At 39.4% G+C, this 24,240-nt stretch overlaps 1 protein-coding gene across 1 annotated transcript; it reads right to left on the reverse strand.

Moving 5' to 3' along the window:
- Positions 1-4,667: 4,667 nt before the first annotated feature.
- LOC134576940 (olfactory receptor 1J4-like) lies at positions 4,668-11,610 on the reverse strand. Its single transcript, XM_063435605.1, has 2 exons — positions 10,688-11,610; positions 4,668-4,701 (listed from the first exon to the last, which is right to left on the reverse strand). The coding sequence occupies exons 1-2, from the start codon at positions 11,608-11,610 to the stop codon at positions 4,668-4,670; spliced, it is 957 nt and encodes a 318-aa protein (XP_063291675.1).
- Positions 11,611-24,240: the final 12,630 nt, after the last annotated feature.

Here is a 24,240-nt window from a genome sequence, read left to right on the forward strand (position 1 = left end):
TTTGGGGGGGGGGGGGGGGCTTTTTTTCTTCCACTTCTCCCCTGCAATCTTCTTCTTAAAGGGAAATTGTCATTATTTTTACGGTCTTACATGCCTTTTGAAAACGGCCTTAAAAATGTAGTGCAGCTTTTTGTGTAACATTGGTGAACATTTGCATAATGTGCTATTTTTGAATTCTGAGTTCTTCAAGTTAAGGTTTTTGTGTCTTGTTAACTTCCTCCACTCTCAATAAGTCTTATACATCAATCATTTGCAAATTTCTGTATAGTACTTTAGAACCAAAATATTTCTATCTATTTTTATTCTTGTTCTACAGCTGACAACGGTGCAGTATTTAAGGATGTCTATTTTGGTAAATGACCTGTATGTTCTCTGCTGAGTAGTGCTATTATGTTGACACCTTTTCCATTATAAGCTAAGTAAACAAGTTTGCCTGAGCTAAGAATAATCATCTAGTAATGTTAAAAGTGTTTCCTAAGGTCCCTCTTAACCATAGATTGTGATGAGAACAATGCAGAATGGTTTGAAAGCATATGTGATCTGATTAATCCTAGCAGCATGCCTTCAACTCAGGCTGTCCGTTTCCTGTTGAGTGTACCATATATGCTTGGTTAGTGGATGCCCGACTCAAATTTAAAATTCAAAGCTCCTCAAAGAAAAAGGATTTCTGGAAACGTGTCTACACCTAAAAAAAAAAGTCCCTAGCAGCGTTTACAGCATCACAAGAGTATGTGGTCTGTTTAAAACCAAAATGTAAATCCTACAAACAAACTCAAAGGTCTCTAAAATTCAAGTATGAAAATATACATTTTCCACTTCTCAGATACTTAAGCACTAAACACAACCCACACAAGAAAACTTATTTTATATTTTATTTTATGGGCCAGGCCGCGGTGCTTATCACCTTGAATAAAAGGGGCATACCACCATCCAAATATTAATAACAGATTATTAACATTTTTAGTTAACTTTAATAAAAACCAATGCCAGACAGTCATAGCTAACCTGACTGCCTTTAACGTATATCCTATACTATTAAGCATTTGTCCCTTCAATACCCCCAACACTAATGAAACCACAAGAAAGAAAAGCCGAGTCCGCCATTGCTGTTCATATCTTATTAAAAGTCCAGCGGTGGTAACAGGATTGCTCTTGTGTCAGGTCCCTTTATAATAATACATTCCCACTATTTAGCACTTTTGATACCGCCAACCAATCTCTGGATAGTCACCTTGCAACAGGCTGGTCACTGGAATGTGCCCACAGACTAGCCACCCCATAGAAAAAAATTCTATCCTACTTAGCAACTTCCTAAATGTAATTCATCTAGAAAACTACATAGAGATAACGTGACCCCCATTTTAACTCTTTCTTGCTGCCATACATATTCTGCCTCCGTGCATAATGCCGTGACTTTCTATTATATTTTTAAAGGTCAAATCTGTTTATCTTAAAGGGGGACTGTCACTTGTCAGTTTTATTTTTCTTGTTTTATTTTTTAAAGTTAGGTTTACTCATACCTATATGTATTTGGGAAAATAAAATTAGACGAAGGAATCCGCAACACTTTGTCCTGCAATAGGGTGCCTCCATCATAGCTGCCTGTTTATCGTACTTACAAGCTCTCTCTTTAGTCAGCATAGAGAGAGAGTGGAAAAGAAACGTTTCGATTTATTTTATATTTACCTTGTGGGAACGGGATTATGGTGTCATTTGCTAAATCTTTAGTGTAAATGAAAAAAAAAAAAAGCATTTCATAAAAAGAAAAAAAGTTAACACTCTTAACAGGTGATTTTCAGTGTTTTATTCAATTGAGCAGACTCCAGACAAGTTACAGCTCCCCTTTAAGTATAAAATGTATCTATTGATGAAATGTCTTGATATTTTTTTTTAGTTATATACCATAGCTTTCATTCCTTGCTGAGACAAATTCAGTGATTTAAACCATGGTATTCCTGTTTGACAAATGTGCAGCTGTTCATGTATTCTAATTTACTTTCAACATCTAGTCTCTGGTAGTCTCTACAAGACATAACTGACGCTGGACGTCCTCACGCTGTGCATGAGGACATCTGGCGTCACCCAAAACTCTGTTGGAAAATATTGTGTAATGCTTTCCTATGGGGTTCTGGGTGAAGTCCTTATGCGAGTTCTGCGCAGGCACATCAGGTGTCGTGTGTGTATGTGTCTGTCCCGCTGGCTGATGGAAAAGGAGGAACATCGGCACTGGAATCAGGTGACAGAAGGGGTTTTTAACCCCTTCTGCACCACTGGAACAGTATAGGTAGCTATCGTGATTGGAAAACACCTTTGTTTTCCAAGCACTATAGTTTCCCTTTAAGTAAATTGGCTTTTTTAACTGCTTTTTCACACTGTACTTGTCTTACTCAAATCTATAACGTTATTGAACGTGTGCATGTGATGACATACACATATCCTTATTTAACTCATAGAAAAAAATGAATGGACCAGAAAGAGTGGTCCTTGTAGATACATTATCTTTAGAATATAAATTAAAAGGAGGGCGTAGTCCACCCCGTTTGGTATACCCTGTGCCTGTTTATTGTTGTGCTTTGATAGCAGTGTTCATTCTGTGTGTGAGATACTGCCGGGGAAAAAAAAAGTTCCCACTGTTTTGTTTTTTTGGAAACCTCAGTAAGATATGTTTCCGGGCTGTCTACTATCCATAAAAGCATCTATTTTTTAACGTTAAAGAAGAAATCTCAAGCAAAGATATAGATAAATGTAGTTAAATTAGCAACATTAGTATATTCTAAACACTGACAAATGTAACATTGAATTAATGTCTTGTGTTCATATATCTAAGATTCATATAGCATCTTCCTGTGGAAGACATTGAGCAAAATCATTTTCTATAACTTTGAGTCCAGATCTACTATTATAGTTAACTATATTTGAAATTGATAATCTAGCAGTCACAGTGAGATGGAATGTGGATATTTAATTATTTTTTTTTTATATATATATACTAATCCGAATCATACATCACACTTGTATGAATTAATTTGAGGGACAGGGGAAAATGTGTTTTTACTTTAGGAATATGATTAAAATCATTTCTGGCTCTTTGAGGTTTTGGGGTTTTTTTTTTTTTTCTCTCTCCTTAGAAGAAACTAATCTTAGTTTAATATGTAAAGTAAATTAATAAAACCAAACTTTGTGCTCAGGCCATTCTAAAGTCTGTGCTGTCTGCATCTTACCAGAAATTGATGCTACTAATATACCACTTATTGTTCATAGATACGTTTAATCCAAAGATTAGATTTTTATTGTTGAGAAGCTTGAGAAGTTTGTTTTTGAATAAAAACTGCTCAGTTCTTGTAAATTTTTCACTTCCTCTCCCCCCTCAAAAAAAAAAATCAGATGTGTCATCCACAGAAGAAAAAGAATCACAAATACATATATTTACCAGGTTTAATTGCGTACATGGACTTGTACGCATGAATACAGAGGCAAAAGAAAATACTAAATATTTCTATACTACCTTGAAATATATATATACTTTAAGTACATATATGTTATTAAAGGCTCACCTTTACTGTGCACCCTCATGTGGTCAAGCTAATTTCTCCGAATATTGTAATTTAACTTATTAAAGTTTATATGTTTTCAATTAAGAAAAGAAAAAAAACTTGATGTGTTTTTGTGTTACATTTTTTTTTTTTTTTTAAGTTGTCGCAATTTACACTATTAAATCTCTAAGGCTTTAATAAAACTGTAGGTTTGAACTAATCCACTCCATATGCTTTTAGAACTGGACAAAGTTTATTTAAAGTAGACTTATCACTTTATTAAATGAGTACTTCAAGCACCATAACCATCGCAACATGTAGCAGTAGTTTTGGTGCCATGATTTCTCCTCCCCCCCCCCCCACATTGTAAGCAGTCAGTCTGTTGCAGATTGGCTCAACATTTTACCATGGAGTCTGCTGGGTGCTGCTCCTTGCCTCCACTACTTGTCAGACAGCCTTAAGCTCCTACGCAGGATCTTCTATTCGCTCTCCTTGACTAAGATCTGCAGTGTAGGTCCAGCGTATTGTTTGAGAGTGTCACCACTAGGCTAAGCTCAGACAGAAAGCCAGAAGTGCTCTGTCTGATGTTGTGGAGGTGAGGTGATTTACCCTTTGAAGAACGGTTTTAAAATTGTCTTGCTACTCAAAATGGTGGAGGGGCACCAGGGCACCCTTGGAACTCCTGCACACCAAACACAATGTATTAGCTATGGTGCTTGGTGTGTGTATTTAATGTATTTAGTATATTAACACTGTTGTGGGTATGGATCATAAAGTGCTTTTTTAAGACAAGCAGAACAAACCAGGAAATTGTAAAAGTCAACAGTAACGTAAAGCTGGTCAACACCAATATTTATAGGGAGTCAGCAATACAAGGATGGACAGGTACACAGACTGGATTATGCCTTGGAGTAACAGTGTAATCACAATCGAGACTGGATTTAAATACAAGCTTGGTAGGCTGATCTGTGAGTAAGGTAAAGGTATAAAAAGCATTGAAGTTAGACATGATCGTCAATTAACTGATAGAAAGGTTGGTGGAAAGAAAATGTACTTGGCTTCAACATATTACGCAGCATGTATGGCCTTACACCACATATCTAAAGCAGTTTCTTAAAGAGACGCAATACAATTTTAATGTATTTGATAGTTTGGCCTCACTGATATTCTGTATTTTGTTTTACATGATGAGATGTCTAGTTTTTGCCACACACACACAAAAAAGCAGAATGCTGTACCGGTAACCTGTCTTCTTGCTGCTTTTAATTCACAACTTTACTGCTGACAGAGAAACTACAAACAGGTAGTGATATGTGTCCCTGGGTATCCTCTTCTACTCTAGTGCAGGTTGCTTTATAGTTTAGCTCAGTGCTGCCAATGGCTCTGTACATAAATTTCATAAGGAAGTATGTGGCAGAACTACTACTCATTCGTATGTTTTTTCCCCTTGTTGGCAAATCATGTTTGAGCTCGATTAGAAGATTGTGCTTGTCCAATTCTGAATGTAATAGAAATGAGGCTTCGTTATTAATCTGTGGGTAAGTGTTAGTGTCTTTAATATGATACTGGAGCACAGGGGGTTTACTTGAGAGCTGAAGATTATTCCTATCAAAGGACACCTTATCTAAGAGGAAATCAGGACATATGGCAAGTGAGAGAGTTAGTTTATACTGAAGCCTGACTTCCAGGCCACTTGTGTGTGACTTCTCACACCTTCCAGAGTGACTCAGTTGGGATCCCAGCTTTTGACCTCCCATGCAATCAGATTAGCCCCTTTTGAAAATGTATTTCTGGAGTGTTTTAGAATATTGTATATTTTTCTGTAGAGGATCCTGGGAGGAAAATCCCTGTATTATTGTGTGGGAGACACCATGTAGGGGTCTGTGCATAAAAGCCATGTGTGTTCCAATAAACCTCAGTTGACTCCCAGAACTATGTTTCGTCTGGTTACTGGGGGAATGGATGTCTGTATGCTTTAATGGTTCCAGAGTGGCTGAAGAAAAAAATTAGTGGAGGTAACCAGTCGGGATAACCGTGGTCCGCTACAAAGTATTTCTCTGGAGTAAGAAGGAGTGACTAAGTAGGCAGGTTTATGCTGCAGCATGCAGCATAGCTACAAGATTTGAGCACAAAAAAAAAGAAAGAAAAATATAGCATATTCCTAAGGTCTAAATCAAATGCATTAAAGTTGTATTCGTGCTCCGAGTGTCCATCCATCTATGCATGCTAGAATGTAGGTAGGCTTCTAAGTATATACAAACATAGCTATAGGCATAGAGATGGTCGTAGTCCGTCTTCACACACAAAGAAATGCAGTGCATCTATGTGTAATGTAAGTGTGCGACAGTATTTTGAGATCCACATGTTACAAGTTTTTTAATTGTTAATGTACCTGTATTGTTATTAAAGCGACACTGTCATGCCGAACTTACCTTTCCCCAATCGATTCCACTTCTCTCCCTCTGTCAGGATCTGTTCTTTATTTCTTCCTGTCTGCTCTAGTTTTCTTTAAAACATAAGACAAAGTAGGGACTATTTTGTCTTATGGAGGTTTCCTTGGCCAAACCATCTATGACCGGCGGAGGAGCAAAGTGTGCTCCATTTCCTGTAGTCAGAGAAATTTTCCCACAATTCTTACCTTTCCTCCGTGATCTCGCAATTCTTCCCGTAAGTATTCCCGAACGTCCTGTAATTTAGACAGGACGCCAGAGAAACGACAGAATTTCTTTCTTACAGAATGAGACTAGTTTGTTCATTCATGTTAGGGTGCTATTCAGGACTTTGTTCGGATCGGAAATTTAAAATTCTGATTCAATTTGTGCTTCAAGCATCTTGCAGCCGCTTAGTAGATAACTCCCTAATTCCCACGGTATCAGGGAGTTATTTACCAAAAGATGACTTAGTATTTGTAAATTCTGCCCCTACTCGCTATATCGCTGCTCACAGTTGTATAAAAAAAAAAAAGAAAAACCCTTCCCTTCCGAGCCCCCACCCGTGCTACGCGAGTGGGGACTATTAAACTGAAGTGGGGGCCCTAAATAAAAAATGGGGCGGGGGGATGACACCTATTGTCCTTCCCCCCCGGCCTTCACCCATGAGCTGCGGGTGAGGGCCCTAAATAAAAATGATGGGGTGAGGACCTATTGTCCTCCCCCTCTCCCATGAGCGGCGGGTGGCGGCATTAAATAAAAATGGGGAGGCGGGACCTTTTGACCTCCCCCCTGGCCCCAACCCATGAGCGGTGGGTGGGGGCCCAAATGAAAATGGGGGGGACCTATTGTCCCCCCTGGCTCCCACCCATGAGCGGCCATGACAGTGCCGCTTTAATGCATGCACTTAGTAAATAGTGAATTATTTTCAATGTATTTATTATTTTTATGTATAGTTTATCAAAGTTCCACCAAATATAGGAGCCACAGGAGATTTTCTCCTATATTGTCCTTAAAAAAAAAAAACACTCCAATAAATCCACATCACACAAATATTCCTCAAAGTGCCATTTATCAGTATATTGTAGTAACAGGTAAAATGAACACATGTAATTAGGAAATAAATTGTCAAAAACAGAAAATTGTAATGGCATTATTCTTTTAAATAAATATCACATACTTTCAGCAGTTTTTTTTTCTTTAAATAGAAAATCAAAATTTTAAACATTAACATGTTTTTTTAAAAGAAATCTGTGGTCTTCAAAATAATTCCTTAAAAAAATAAGAGGGACAATTTATAATTTAGGGCCCCACCCTGCCGTCAAAGGGTGGGGGCTTGGGGACACTATGTCCACCTCTTCAATTTATTTAAGAGCACACAACCTGCAGCTATGGGTGGGGGGTGGAGGGTACCCTGTTCATATTGACCCCCTTTGGGGGGATTTAGGAAGCAGTGAGGTGCACATCTCCCCAAGGCTTCTGTTTTTAAATATTAAAAGGAGGGAGCAACAAGCCAGCTGCTCCCTTTTTGTAGTAGAAGAAAATTAATTAACAAAGAATGGCTTGTACAATTTCGTCCAACAAGCAATTTGGTCTTCCTTTCATTCATTTTAAATTCTATTAGTTAATTTGTCTTTCCAACACACACACACACACACACACACACACACATCATCCAACGTGCACACACGCACACACATCATCCAGCACACACACATCATCCAACACACACACACACATCATCCAACATGCACACACATCATCCAACACACATACATCATCCAGCACGCACATCATCCAGCACGCACATCTTCCAGCACGCACATCTTCCAGCACACACACACACACTTCATCCAGCACACACACTGCATTCATTATACACAATCTGCACTTACTACAAACACACTACATTCATTATACACACTATGCACTCATTACAAACACACTACATTTACTATACACATCTGCATTCATTATACATACTCTGCACTCACTACAAACACAGTACATTCACTACACACACTGCATTTATTATACACACTCTGCACTCACTACAAACACACTACATTCACTGCATTCATTATACACACTGCACTCACTACATTCACACTGCATTCATTATACACACTCTGCACTCACTACAAACTACATTCATTATATACACTACATTTACTACACACTACATTCACTACAAACACACTACATACACTGCATTCATTATACACACTGCACTCACTACATTCACACTGCATTCATTATACACACTCTGCACTCACTACAAACACACTACATTCATTATACACACTCTGCACTCACTACAAACACACTACATTCATTATACACACTCCGCACTCACTACAAACACACTACATTCATTATACACACTCTGCACTCACTACAAACGCTAAATTCATTATACACACTCTGCAATCACTACAAACACTAAATTCATTATACACATTCTGCAATCACTACAAAAAACACTACATTTATTATACAGACTGCACTCACTACAAACATACTACATTTATTATACACACTCTGCACTCACTACAAACACACTACATTCATTATACACACCCTGCACTGCACTATATGCATAGGAGTGTAATTTTTTTTTTTTTTTTTTAAGGGGGGGGGGAGTGGGAATCATGAGTTCCCACACTTTTTTCTCCAGGACTTGACCCCTGCTTTCATATATCACAAAGATACAAGATGTGTTCAATGTAAACTTTTGAGAAATGCCCACCAGTCCAATCCTGCTTTTCCTCAGCTTCGTTGGTGTTACTCATCTGTAACACCAACCTCCTTCCGAAATCTGCCTGGTCTCTTCTTTAATTTGCACTGCTTAGGGATACTTCCTCTGTGGCTTGACGTCCCCTTTCAGCATGCTAACATCTGAATGGAGTTATGTAAGCCACATCAAAGCAGTTAACATAGTGTGGTGACCAGAAGGTGACCTGTGGAACAGCTTTTCTGCTCTCTTATTCGGCATACACTCTATGCGGAGAAATTGATTGACAGATGGGAATACATTTGCTAGCATCTCTGCTATTACAATGTTCAGATAGAAATATATAGTCTTTATTTTTGTATTCTTTATTTTTGTTGTGCACATTTAACATTTAACTCAATCTTGCCTTGCCACAACAGCAACGACAAACTTAATCAAATTACATTGTATTGAAAAGACATTAGTGTCGTATTCTGAAACTCGGCACATTTTTAAGATTAGTTATTGTTCGAGTAAGACAAGCATGTAGTGGGATAAACAAATAGGGTAGTATTGGTAAGACTGTAACTTGGCTCATCATAGATATGTCAGAAGATAGGGATCGAGAGTAGTAACTGAAAAAGCTGAATTGACAATGTAGATTTTGTAAGAAGGACATGAGTAATAAGATATGTGTCATAATACTTGCACAAAGATTACAGAAGTAGCAGACTGACTATAACACATAAGCTAGACAAGAAGAGGTTAATATACATCTGTAGCTGCCATCGCCCCTGTAAGGCTGAGGTATGTAAGGTAAGTGCGTTAGAGAGATTAAATGAAAACATATGTAACTGAATGATAACGCAAACTACTAGGCATGTACGGGTAAGATGGCTTCAACAGGTATTTTGTGGGCCTGGTGATTTGGGCACATGGGAGGTAAGTCCGCAGTCAGCCAACTCCCGATATCGGGAAACGCAGAGGATTTGTAAAGCAGTCCTGCAGGGCTGACAGGAGCGTGAGTGCACTGTAGTTGATAGGAAGGTCCGCACTTCTATACCAAGGTGAGGTACCTCTTCTGCCCCCGACCGAAAGGAAAGCCTGCACCTCTTCACCAGGGACTCGGCGGCATGGGGTGTCTAAGTGCTTCCCAGATGGGAAACTGCATCGAGTTCTGGATTTACCATGTCGCTTGGGTCTTGCAGTATTCCTCTTACGTGGGTAGTGTTGTGGGGCTGGACGTCTGCCTTTCAGCCAATGTAGGCCCTGAGAACAAGCAACAGCACCCTGAACAGGTAGCTGGTTTAGGTGAGGTTTCCATCTATTCAGCTTCCGGGATTTCTGCTCTTCCTTAATCATTGAAGAGCCCAGTGCCGTCAGCCCCCAACGCTCTACCAGCTTGTCATAGAACTGCTTAATGGCTGCCTCTATGTGGGACAGCGTATGTTCGAGTGAGCTAGTTGCGTTGGTGCAGTGCAGCATCAGGCCTTTTGTAGCAGAGATGTCCGCCATCTTGTGCAAGTCGGATGTCACCATGTCATTCAGATCAGGGGGCGCCCGATTGTACAGGTTGCCCAGCTCGCGGCAGCGGGGACCGGGATGACCCCCACCGGTCCGGGGGGAGAGAGAGATTGCGTAGTTAAGAGCTCACCCATCTGGTTAAAGAGCAAGGAGAGCGGCTGTCTCCCCTTAGCTCCGGAGTTGAGTAGGCTGCAGGGTCTCCGTGTCAGTGATCTGTTGCCGGAGGGATACAAACAGGGTGTCATCAGACTCCTGGGAACTCCTTCAGTAGGGCCAGCTAAAGGCAGTGTTCTGGTCCGCGATTGGGCCAGGAAAAGCTCTGATTTATAGGTACCAGATGCAGGAGCTCATTCCCCACATGTCTGGTCTAGTTGATGGTCAGGCTCCGCCCCCAGAAATATTTAGTCTTTAAATGAGCGTAAGTTGGGTTTAGGCTTGACAGGTATCCTCTAAAAGAGAGAGCAGGAGAGAAAAAAATCACAACTTACTCCAATATGTTAAAATGTATGAGTTTCCTGAAGGCACTCTTTACGTCTTTGTTTCTTAAGCTGTATATAAATGGGTTGAGCATAGGGGTAAGCACAGTATATAGAACTGAGGCAATTTTATCATGAGCAGGTGAGTAAGCGGACGATGGTCTAAAATAAATAAAAATCATTGTTCCGTAAAACATTGCAACCACCGTCAAATGAGCTGAACATGTTGAAAATGTCGCCTTCCTTCCCATTGCAGATTGTATATTTATAATGGTTCTTATTACATGAATATATGAGATCAAGGTTACCACAAATGGTAAAGCAACTATTAATGACCCTTCTGTAAAGATTACCAGTTCATTGACTGACGTGTCTGAGCAGGATAGTTTAAAAAGTGGTATTATATCACAGAAGAAATGCTGGACTACTCGTGATCCACAAAAGGATAACCTCGCAATGAGAAGAGTGTGTAGGACCGAGTTGACAAAATTAATCACCCAGCATACTGAAGCCATTTGGATACAAAGTTTCTTATTCATTATTGTTGTGTAATACAAGGGTTTGCAGATAGCTACATATCGGTCATAAGCCATTGTGGTAAGAAGGAAACATTCTACTCCCGCAAAAGCAATGAAAAAATACACTTGTGCGATGCAGTCTATAAATGAAATACTTTTGTTTCTAATTAACATGTTTAGGAGCATCTGAGGTACCACCACGGTGGTCAGACTCATGTCTACCAGTGAGAGGTTGCTTAGAAATATATACATAGGAGAGTGTAGCTGTGGAGACAATATCACAAGCGCTACTAGAAAAGTGTTCCCCATCAAAGAAATAATATACACAGTCAAAAATATCAGGAAAATAAATGCTGGATGACCTACGTAGTCCGAGAAACCCATTAGAAAAAAGTCAGACGAAAAATTTGTTTCCATCCTTTTTATTTCTTAAAATACTTTTCAGATATATACAACAGGGAAAAATACGCAATTTTTTTTCACAGAGTCAAATGTCTCGTGTTTAAAGGTATAATGTGTCACTCATTACGGGAAGATGAGACAGCTCAGTTGGTTCATACATCAACTTTAATATCTGTTCAAACCTCAGGGGTGCAGGTTCTGTTCTCAGCAGGACTAATTCAGTGTTTTAACCCCTTAATGACCAAACTTCTGGAATAAAAGGGAATCATGACATGTCACACATGTCATGTGTCCTTAAGGGGTTAAATAATGTGTTTAGGAAGAGCAGTGGCCAGTAATAGTATGCTAACAAGGGCACAAGGACTTCAGTTCTGTCAATTCTGATACAGATTCACAAGAGAAGAGAATGTCCATCACTCCTTATGGTTTCAGTGATATCCCTTTCAATCTATACCAAAGAGTCAATTCTTGAGAACGCATCAATTCAGGTGGCACTCTATTGGACAAAGAATTACAGAAAATGATGGTTAGGTTTCTAAATAGAGGATATCCTACGGACATCCTGAAAGAGGAGTTAAATACTGTGAGACGAACATAGGCAGACGTTTACTGCATGACAGAAACATAATACCCAGAGATTAATCTACAGTACACAGTTTGGTACACATGATTCGGGAATATTCCAATCTATTTAGAAATATAGGCCAATTCTTAAAGAGACATATCCAAAAAGGGACTTTCCCATTTCTGGGGTGCTTGGTGTGTAACAGTGTTAAAAAAAACTAGACAAATCGAATACCTTGGAACCACTAGGCATGAATGGTGAATTTGATTTACCTTGTTATTTACAATAGTTTCCTCCTTTTAAGCTAACCTTCAGGAGAGAAGAGTGCCTGGATGCAGTGTCTCTGCTAGATCTCATGTTAGGTACAATATCATGCAAGTGTCATAAATATTAAATATTTAATCATATTTTTGTTTTTATTATTAAGTGTTTTATATTTTCTCAGCAGATGTATACATCAAGGTAGTCCAGTTTAATTTACAGAAGAATATTCCTTCGTACGAGGAAAAAAAAAGTTCAAATTGAAGTTCTCTTAATCACTTTAAATAAACAAAAAAAAAAGATATCTCCAAGTTGTTTTTTTATAATAAAGTTAGAGTTTTTTTAATCTCACATTTATTCTGAGTCCTTTTAGATATAACAATGCCCTTTATAAAGTTAGCATGTTAATGTATCATTTTATATATGTCATTTTTTTGGTGAATAGGTCAGCTTGTTATTATGCATTTAACACTTTATTGTTATGTTGTAATCACTAATGTAACTGTCACTATGGGATTTTTCACATAGTTCGGACACATCACGCCCCTTTCTTTATCACATGATTGTTTAAGAGTAATTAAGATTGTTTAAATAGAGCAGGGGTTGCCAACCCAGTCCTCATGTACCCCCTACCAGTCCATGATTTAGGAATTATTCTGTTGTGTCTAAAGTGTTTTTGTTTTTTTTCTTTTCTAAAAACACCTTAGATACAACTGGGTAATCCCTAAATCCTGGACTGGTAGGGGGTACTTGAGGACTGGTTTGGGAACCACTGAAATAGAGCATTTTTCGAAGCTGTGATAAGATTGCTTGAAAAATAAATTGAATCAAATCATTGCTTCTATTAAGGAGAGACTAATAAAGGGATATTAATAAAACCATATGGAGTTGAATTCAATTGTTGAGTGATGTTAGTCGCTTATTTATTAGCTGTTCAAGAGCATAAGTCAAGTGTTCTATATAATAATTCTTAAGTAAGTTATGGTGCTGGTAAACCTAAAGATTGAAACTGCGGTGAATATAAAATACTAATTAAGATAACCAATTTAGAGGTGTGCCGTTTGTTTAAATTGTATATGTCTGTACCTTTCTGTACATGCAGTTTTTCATTGTTATTTTCAGTGTATTTTCATGTATTTCACCAATGCTTCATGTACATTTAGTCATTTATATTTGGGATGATTTGGGTTGGAAAACGTTTCAATTGTATACAACAAATGTTTGCTCCTTCCTTTGCCCCTCCTAACTGCAGATACCTTCATATAATAGTTTCTTCTCTCTTTTGAAAATCAAATCTTTTATCGAGGGTAGCATGAAATGTACAGAAAGCATTTATAAAATAGAATATATTGGACACGTAGGTCAAGACAATATCAAGATAGAGGTGAACCATGCAGGGTCATACTAGGGTGGAAAAACTACAAAGCAAAACAAGTGGATGTATACATCGATAAGAAATTGTTTGTTTGTTTGTTTGTTTTTTAAAACTTCCCAGCATGGAAACAGGTGAAAGTCTAGTTAACGCACATCTCTTATGATCACCTATGATGTCTATGTTTGCACATTTTCACCTCAAATGACATCCCAGAGGATGTTACAAATAGGCACCTCACAGCAGGTGGTGACAATAAAACATAGAATGTGACGGCAGATTAGAACCATTCGGCCCATCTATTCTGCCTAAGTTTCTAAATACTTTCATTAGTCCCTGGCCTTATCTTATAGCTAGAATAGCTTTATGCTTATCCCACGCATGCTTAAACTCCTTTACTGTGTTAACCTCTACCACTTCAGCTGGAAGGCTATTCCATGCATCCACTACCCTCTCAGTAAAGTAATACTTCCTGATATTATTTTTGAAGACAATACCCTACTCCCCTGCTTTTTCCTAATGTGGGAGCTTTAAAATTAGAATATTGTGTCCCTATGATAATCAAAGGTATAGAATTAAAGATTGTGAGCAGTGTCGTCTCTCCATCCCTGTTTTTTAGGCCTTCGTTCACACACCCAGGTCAAAAGAAAAAACTCAGACTCTTCATTTTTTCTAAGCATTTCCCACCCAAATTCCAACCAAATTTATAGCATTCTCCTCCAGCTGTCTGAGATCTTACTCAATTACCTCCTCATTCCCTTTACATTTTACCAGTAGCTTCAACTCTCTGTTAATCTTCCAAATTCCACTCCTTTCTCTTGTCTCATCCCCATTATATCCTTTAGATTGTAGGCTCACAGGCTATTTAACTAAGCACTTTGTATTAAATAGCTTCAATGGCTAGAGCTTAGCTCACAGGCAGGGCCTTCTTTACCTTTTGTATTGGTCTGTGTATATTGTGTGTTCTACCCTAATTCTACAGCACTGCAATACATGTTTGCAGTTTATAAATGCCAGTAATAAATACATATTGCTATGCCATGGGACTTAAATTAACAATAACCAGTAGGGAATATGTGTGTCTTTATGACATGAAAGAATGTATTGTGATATTGCCATTTACTTTCTGATTTACGGGCTGTATTTTCAGTAAACGTAGACTGATAAAACAATTAAGAACATTAGTTATTTTGATTTTATAGAAATATATCCATTCTAAATAACTGCACTTTTGCCTGATGTTATGTAATCTGTGAATGGGTTAAAGATGTACCTTTGTAGGGAACTTATGGCAAAATGAATTGTGTATAAAACCTACATAAAATTGAGATAGATAGATAGAGCACTACGTAATATGCTGACGCTATATAAATAATAAAATAACAATAATAGATAGATAGATAGATAGATTCAGACAGAATGTATCTGGACAGACAGATACATTCTGTTGGTTTTAAAATTTACCAAAAATAATTTTACATAATTTTATGCAATTTTCCATGGTTAAATAAATATTCCAAGCGTAAAGTAAATAAAGCGATGTATAATGAGACAAATCCATACCTTCTTTGTCATTTGTCTGAACCTCGTCTGAAATGTTGTTATTCACCATTTAAATATATTCCAGAAAGGTGGCTGGGATTTAATCCCTAAAGAATTCACATTATAAACGGGTTAATCAACACAAAGATAAGTAAATATTTGGATTCTCTATACACAAATAAAATACACGTATATATACAGATTTTCCACCTTAATCACCTTATTAATTACCTCAGTCTTTTAAAACCATACTGTCCTCAATAACTCTTTTTCATCTTTTTAATACTTGTTTAAAAACACTATACACTTGATATTCATTTAAATCACATTTATCAAATAAAAAGATTTTTCATTGTATTAATGCCAGTTAATATCATTTATTAAAAAAAATAAGTAGAAAGCAAAAACTCAAAATTGAGTACACCATAAAATACAAGTATCAAAATGTATACTTATGTGGATTCATTCAATTGCTCACAAAGAGAATCATCATAGAAAGGAAAAACAAATAGCAAATGATAGTGCAATACATATAGATCAGTCTGTGGTTGCTTAAAGGACCACTATAGTCACCCAGACCACTTCAGCTCAATGAAGTGTTCTGGGTGCCAAGTACCCCAGGTTTTAACCCTTCAGATGTAAACATAGCGGTTTCAGAGAAACCGCTATGTTTACATTGCAGAGTTAATCCAGCCTCTAGTGGCTGTCTTCCTGACACCCACTAGAGGCGCTTCTCCGCCGCTCAATGTGAAAATTGCATTGAGCACGCTGAACTTCCATAGCAAAGCATTGAGAAATGCTTTTCTATGGGCGGTTTGAATGCGGGCGCGGCTCTGGCCGCACATGTGCATTTGGCTCCGCTCGGGAGCTGACGTCGGAGGGGGAGGAGAGTTCCCCAGCGCCTAGGGAGCCCGCCGCTGGATTAAGGTAAGTGGCTGAAGGGGTTTTACCCCTTCAGCCCAGCGGGAGGAGGGCCCTGAGGGCGGGGGGGAACTAAGGATTATATAGTGTCAGGACGAGTTTGTTTTCCTGACACTATAGTGATCCTTTAATATGCAATAATGCAGTGTATATATAGTATACTGTGAGTATTAAAAAAAAAATTATTCCATAAATGTAAACATAAAAAATACACATAGTGTACAGCTGCTTACAAGATTGCAGTAAGTGAGCATTTGCAGGCTAAATGCGTCGCTACTCACGAAAGCTTGTTGGTATATGGTATTTCAGAGTGAGATAGGTTGAGGCAGTAACTGCTCAGTTAATGAAAGTCTCTTATCCTCTCGCCCAGCACTATGATGCCTTCGGCAGCTTCCCAAACACTTGTTGGGTTGAGTCTCGCGCTATGAAGGTGCCGCCGTGTAACGTCAATACGTTGTACATCTACGCGTTTCACCTTCCGGCTTCGTCAGGATGTCAAAGAGTGTCGGCCATCTTACATAAGGAAGAATTTAAGGGCTTTGTAAAGTCTCTAACAGTTCCAATTGGTTGAAATTTGAGTCCTTCATTTACATATCAACTGGCCACACAGAACAGACAGAATAGAACTGATACTTGTATGTTATGATAAAATAATCCTATCTGTAGCATATTAGATTCCTGTACAGTACATTGCTCACCACAATAAACATATAGACATATATATCATGGCACACTATGTTAATAGAAAAAATAAAGATCATATGAGTAAAGAAAAAACACTTTAGCTCTTCATTACTCCTAGGGGAGACATAAAATACATATTAATAAAATGCTCAAAAACCCATAAGAGAAAACAGACATAAAATTAAAAACACAATATTGATAAATAAGTGCAGACTTAAATACACAGTAAAGAGCAAGTGGAGAAGGTTTTAGGAATGGGTTCAAACACAACTAAAATATATAAAAAGTATATTTATATATATATATATATATGTAAATATATCTATTTATAATACATTTAAAGTTAAAATATTAAGTTAAAAGCTATGTCAAGAAATGATACAACTCAAAATCTTTGTTGAGTCCATGTGGAATGAAAGTATTAAATTCATGAATTTTCTTCTTCTTCGCTTGTCCTATCTTTTTAATAAAATCACCCCCTCTCCAATCGTAATCCACTTTTTCAATGCCTACAAAACTTAAAGTGGGATCTGCATCGTGATAATCTCAAAATTTTGATGCTTGTATTTTATGGTATACTCGATTTTGAGTTTTTGCGCTCCACTTATTTTTTAAATTTTTCGATCTTATTTCACTGTTTAGTTTCTAGAGTGACAACATTTACCATGCAGCAGCATTTATAAAAAATTGGTCGTACCATTTGCATCTAAAGATATATCACCTCTTATTTTATTTCAAGGGAAATAGTTACTGTTTACCCATTTTTCCTTTGCCTCTTGAATGCATTTTTAGTGCTTTTAACAATAATTACTTTTGTATGTTTAATATCATTTATAATTTGTCAATATTCATTAAAAGAATGTCACCACTTAGTGAAAATAATTATAGTGTTCAATCTCACTAGAACCATTATACCCACAGCGCTGACATGATACAATTTGTTCCCAAACGATACTTATGCATCCAAAGTCTCTTTGTTTGAAACGTTTGACTGTCGACAAAGTGACTGGTATACAAAATAATCTTTTGTAACAACACAATTGTACATTAACAAAGTAGATAAAAAGGTGCATTGTATAATGACGCCAATTTATTGGGGAAATAAAACTCTTACGCCATAAATATACGAGACGTATTCTTAAGGCTCACAAATCACGCACAATATATATAAGACACAAAACTGCTGTTGTTAAAATTAAGTATTTTGGCTACCTTACTACCTGCCTTTTAACCATATTTTTTTTAGAACTTATTATTATTTATTTTTATACTTATACCTGACATCTGGACCCATGACCTACTGTGGACAACCAACCAAAGAAATCCTTGGTGGGGATTTTACCACCCAGGCTTGATACATAGAGTGGTTAGTCTGCTCACTCTATTGTAAGTATATTTTTATTTACCTTATTGATGCTTACCTATCTATATAGAGAGCACTATTGGCTGCTTTTTTTTGTCATTCCATATGATCTACTTCATCGTTATAAAGTAGTGATTTACCATCATTCTACTGTGTACCAAAACCAGAGGAATATCCTGCAAGTGGGGATTGTAAACCACTGCATGCTGTTTTACCTAGAGCTGGTTATAGCTCTACCATATGTGAGTTGACATCTTATCTAAGTGTTGTTTGTCTTACCACGTACTACCATATTGCACTATTGGTTTGCCTCTGTTTTTGCTTCCTTTTCATATTCTGCTATTAAGCAAAGCTACCAAGAAAGTCCCATACCAGGACTAGAAGATCTATTGCCACCTTTGAGACTGTACCATACTATTTGGTATTTTTTATTCTTTTAAGTTTTATTGTGGACTTTTTTTTATATCCTGTTGTTTTTTTATTGCTCTTATTGATTTTATAGTTCTTCTTATTATATACTATTGTGTTTGGTGTATTTTTCTTGGCGCTACCTGTATGTTGTTTTTTGACAATATATATAAGGTCTGTCAGTGCACATTACCGCTCCCTCTGAGTCCCTCCAAAGCCTCCATGCTGTCCACCAGCCAGGATGGGTTTTTCCTGCAAAGATCAGCTGGACACCTGAGTAGAATGCCGTATAATCTCTTGTTGGCCCTAGAAGAAACCTGGCCTTAAAAGAAATTCCCGTGCCTCACCATTTAACATAACTCTAGAATAATTAGGAAGGAAAGAGGACTAAAACAGGGTGCCTTTTCAAAAGATGCCAAGTTTGAGGAGTGAACGTAATAGTTATGTAGAACTCATTGTTAAGGATCAATTTGGAAAATTTACGCATTTGTAGAACTCTTAGTCCACCATTTGGAAGGATTGAAAGTTTTCAATCGACAGTTAGAAAGCAAAGTTATAGTATTAAAGATATGATAACTTGTTATTCTACACAAGTGATCTATCATATTACTTGTCCATGTGGCCTTCAAAAGTTGGAAAGATGAAACATTGTCTTATAGATTGTTTAAGGGAGCTTACAGGTAATTGTATCCGTCAGTATTATAAACATTCTATAACAGAAGGATGCAGGGCCGGACTGGCCTACCAGTATACCGGGAAACTTCCCAGTAGGCCGCCGGCCCTGGGGCCGCATTGAGATGTGGCTGTACTCAGCCACAAGACAGGAAAATATGTTTTTCCTCTTAGTCTATGCGGCCGTACATGCCGACCGCTACTTCTGCTGTTTGTGGTCAGAGGAGGCTGGAGATGAGCGAGCACATTTCCTGTCAGCCGCTAGATGTGAGTGGCATATGACGACATGACGTCACATCCGGCGGCTGCGCGGCGGCGGCTCTACACTGACTGCACCGCATGGTGGCATCTCTTCCCTCCTGCACCATTGAGCTGCATCTTCTAGTACAGGTAAGAATAAAGGGGCTTGGGGAACCTATTGTGTATTGCATTAGGGGAGGGGGGACAACTGTGTATTAGGGAAGGGGAGAGTGGGGGGGGTCAACTGTGTATCAGGGGAGGGGGTCAGCTGTGTATTAGCGGAGGGGACAGGGGGTCAGCTGTGTATTAGGGGAGGGGAAGGGGGTCAGCAGTATATGAGGGGGGGTCAGCAGTATATTAGTGGAGGGTAAAGGGGTCACCAGTATATTAGGGGAGGGATCAGCAGTATATGAGGTGGGATCAGCTGTGTAATATGGGAGGGGAGGTGACAGCAGTGTATTAGGGGAGGGGGGTGTCAGCTGTGTATTAGGGAAGGGGATGGGGGTCAGCAGTTTATTAGGGAAAGGGGGTTCAGCTGTGTATTAGGGGGAGGGGAGGTCAGCAGTGTATTGGATAGTGGGGAGGGGGCCAGATGTGTATTGGATAGTAGGGAGCGGGGGTCAGGGGGTCAGAAGTGCATTGATAGCGGAGGGGGGTCAGAAGTGTATTAGGTGGGGGAGTGGAACAGCAGTGTATTAGGGGGTGGGGGTCAGCTGTGTATTCGGGGAGGGGGGGACAACAGTGTATTAGTGGGAGGGGGGTCAGCAGTGTATCTCCCCTGCCAGCAGGGGTCAAGTCCTGGGGAATAAAGTGTGGGAACTCTCCCAAGATTCCCACCCCCACCCCAAAAAAAAAAAAGATATACACTCGTGTATATATATATATATATATATATATATATATATATATATATATATACGCGTACACACACATACACTCACACACACATACTCAGACACACACTTGCAGACACACACACACATACATTCACAGACAGACACACATACAGATACACACACACACTTACAGGCACACACGCATACACTCACAGACACACACACATACACTCACAGACACACACTTACAGACACACACACATACACTCACAGACTCACTTACAGACACATACACTCACAGACACACACACACACACTCACAGACACACACACACTTACAGACACACACACATACATTTACAGACACACACACTTACACTCACACAAATTATTATTTTTTTTTATTAAAAATTGCCCACCCAGCCTCCCTACCTGGAGTGCTGGCGTGAACTTGTCCCTGGGGTCCAGTGGGTCGGGTGCCTGTCTCCATCTCAGCCGCGGCGAGGGACCTGTGTGCTGTCTGCTCCCTCTCGCCGCGCGGGCTGTCTGCTGTAGCTGGGAGCCGGAATCAGATGTGCAGCGAGAGGGAGATAGGCACCCGACCGGGGGGGGGGGGAGGTGTTCAACACCTCCTGCTCCTCCCCCATGACAGGTGGAACACGGGGAGGTGGAGGGCATTTGGGGGCGGCAGAGTGCCTGCAGGAACAGTGGGAACAGGACTCACAGGCGTGCCGTGGGGATTAGGGTGTGCCCAGGCACACCCTGTGCACACGCCTATGGTGTGTGTCTATCATGGTGTGAGTGTGTCTGTCAAGATGTGTGTATCTGTCATGGTATGTGTATGTCTGTCAAGTAATGGGTGTGTGTCTGCCATGGTATGTGTGTGTCTGTCAAGGTGTTTCTGTGTCTGTCATGGTGTGTGTCTGTCAAGACGTGTATGTCTGTTATGGTATGTGTGTGTGTGTCTGTCATGGTATGCGTGTGTGTGTCTGTCATGGTATGTGTGTGTGTGTGTGTGTCATGGTATGTGTGTGTCTGTCAAGGTGTTTCGGTGTCTGTCATGATGTGTGTGTCTGTCATGGTGTGTGTGTCTGTCTGTCAAGACGTGTGTGTATCTGTCAAGTTGTGTGTGTGTCTGTCATGGTATGTGTGTGTCTGTCATGGTTTGTGTGTGTCTGTCAAGGTGTGTGTGTGTCATGCTCCTGAGCAGGTCAGAGAGGAGACAATTGCAAGGGTTATTTGTTAAAACTTTATTTGTCATCTTAGACATAACAAATTTACTGAAAATAAAGAATAAAGGGCAGTCTGCCACAAACAGGATACTTTGTGAGAAAAAAACAGGTGATATGCCACAAACAAGATCTTTATAAAGTAAATTAATAAAGTCTTTTGTATACAAGCAGGCTTGAAGTTATACCAAGTAGTTAATGATTTCCAGGATACTTTGCAATGCAGCTAGTTATAGGTAAATACCTTTTAGGATAAGACAATACAGGATCATGCAGAGTTGCAGAGGTTGAAACAGTTAGGTATATTCCAAAATAATATAATGCAGGTCGCTTACGAGATCATGCAGTGATGCAGCAATTGAAGCAGTTAAGATTCTTCAATGAAGGCAATACGCCACAAATCAGGATTCTTGGAAGCCGATAAGGAAAGTCTTTCAGTAAGATATAATTCAGGCAAATTCAGGATGAAGTAGTGCAGGTTAGTGCCTTTCAGTATGAGGAAGTTCAGATGAGTACAGGATGAGGCATTGCAGGTAAGTTCTCTACAGAATGAAATCATGTAGATAAAATACAGGATATTACCAGGAACAGAGATTCTTTATCAGAGCATAGACTTCATTATCACAGCATAGACTTCAATGTCAAGGCCCTGTTGTGTGCCGGGAGTAGACTTATCAAGCCTCCTAATTAGTTAATCCAGGTGAGGTTATAAAGGTGAGTGAATAGATTAGTGGCTAGGGAGGCCACTAGAGGAGAAAATCATGAAGTTCACTTAAAGGGCTAGTAATAAATGAAAAAGTCTTACTTGTCAGTTTTGAAACCTGAGAGTGTGTCTGTCATGGTATGTGTGTGTCTGTCATGGAGTGTGTGTGTCTGTCATGGGGTGTGTGTGTCTGTCATCTGTCGTGGTATATGTGTGTGTCTATGTCTGTCATGGTGTGTGTGTCTGTGTGCATTTACAAAATACTGCTTTTACTCACCTTTTTTTTTCCCACACCATGCTGCAGGGCTGGCAAAGATTTTTTTCCAGGGCTGCTTTGTATCCCCAGTCCGGCCCTGGTCCCTTTCAATGATTTTCCCTTAGGAATTAAACTGTTCACAAATAATTTAACCCAAAATATTCCTCTCCAGTGCAGCTTCACACTGCCCCCTCCAACCTTTGCTTTCTAAAAATCTTCAAAACAGAAACATTGTACTGCTCCAGGTAGCGGTGCCACTGATTAGCTTAGAAGTGACGCTTTAAGCCAATCAAATCTCCCCATTCCTTGACTGGTTTAACCCCTAAAGGTAGTAAATGGCCAGGGACATTCTGGAACCAAAGCAACTTAATTGCCATGACGTTGTTATGGTGCCTGCAGTGTTCTTTTAAATCAATTTTTTCCAGTTGTGTTTTTTCATATAGAGAAGATACTGCAGAGATATTAATTTCTAAAAAATGGAGCAAAAAATGAGAAAAGGAGGCTCTACCAATGGAATGTCCTTGCAAATTCCACTGGTTTCCTTGGTGAGTGCCCCACTTTTCCTATTTTCCACAATTTTGAAGAACAGAACACCCCCTAATGACCAACAAAAAATGAGCATGGAGCAATCATAATAGGTCATAAGGCTGGGGGTAATGAAGTGGGCTTTAGGAAATAAAATATGAAAATAGCCTGGAAGTGGACAAAATGGTTCAAAAAGGTTAGACAGGAGGAACAAAAGTCAACAGCTAAAGTGAAAGATAGAATGGAAAAAAAAGGATTGGTGAGTGATGTGGGAAGAAAAATAGCAGTGATGAATGAGAGCTTGAAATTGTGGAAAGGATAACAAGAACAGGGGAAAAGGTGAAATGTTAATATAGTAATAGAAAATGTTTGGCAATATTTTGTGAACATTTGTGCAGAAAATGTTTCCGTTATGTTGTCTCACCACCACTGTCAGGATCCCGTGGGCGGCTGCGAGGGGAGGCTGCAGTCCGCTCGCGGCACTCACCCTCCAGCCGTCCGCGGTCCCCTTCCTGGCGCGTGCTAGGCGGGCGGCATCCTCCCAGCCACGGATGCCGCCCGCGTCTTCCTCTGCGTCCCCCAGCGGCAGCATGCATGACGCTGCACGCTGGGAGACCGCCCATTTTAATAAACGCCGGGGTCAGCCACCTGACCCGGCGTTAAAGGCACAGTGCCTCAATCACAGTGGGAGGTCTAGATATCTCCCACGTGTGATTGTTAATTCTGATTGGAAATTATCCAATCAGAATTAACCCATGGATTTAAATACTTACCTTTCCTGTTCCTCTCTGCCCTGTTGTGGTCTTTGCTTGCTAGTATTGCTACTGAACTTGTGTTTCTGGTTACGTACTCTCTGGCTTGTTTATCTGACTTTGTGACTTTCTCCTACCCTTTGACCTCGGCTTGTTTCTCGTTATTCTGTCTTCTGGCTCCCCTTACTCGGCTTGTCTCCTGACTATTCTTTGTGTGCTTAGCCCGGCCACTCTAAGGTCCGGTACTGCACCTTTTCTGTGTGTGTGTTAGCGTGTTTGGTTCCCGGAATCGTGACAACCACGCTCAAAAAGAACT

The sequence above is a fragment of the Pelobates fuscus genome, chromosome 11 (assembly GCF_036172605.1).
Source record: "Pelobates fuscus isolate aPelFus1 chromosome 11, aPelFus1.pri, whole genome shotgun sequence".
Taxonomy (NCBI): domain Eukaryota; kingdom Metazoa; phylum Chordata; class Amphibia; order Anura; family Pelobatidae; genus Pelobates; species Pelobates fuscus.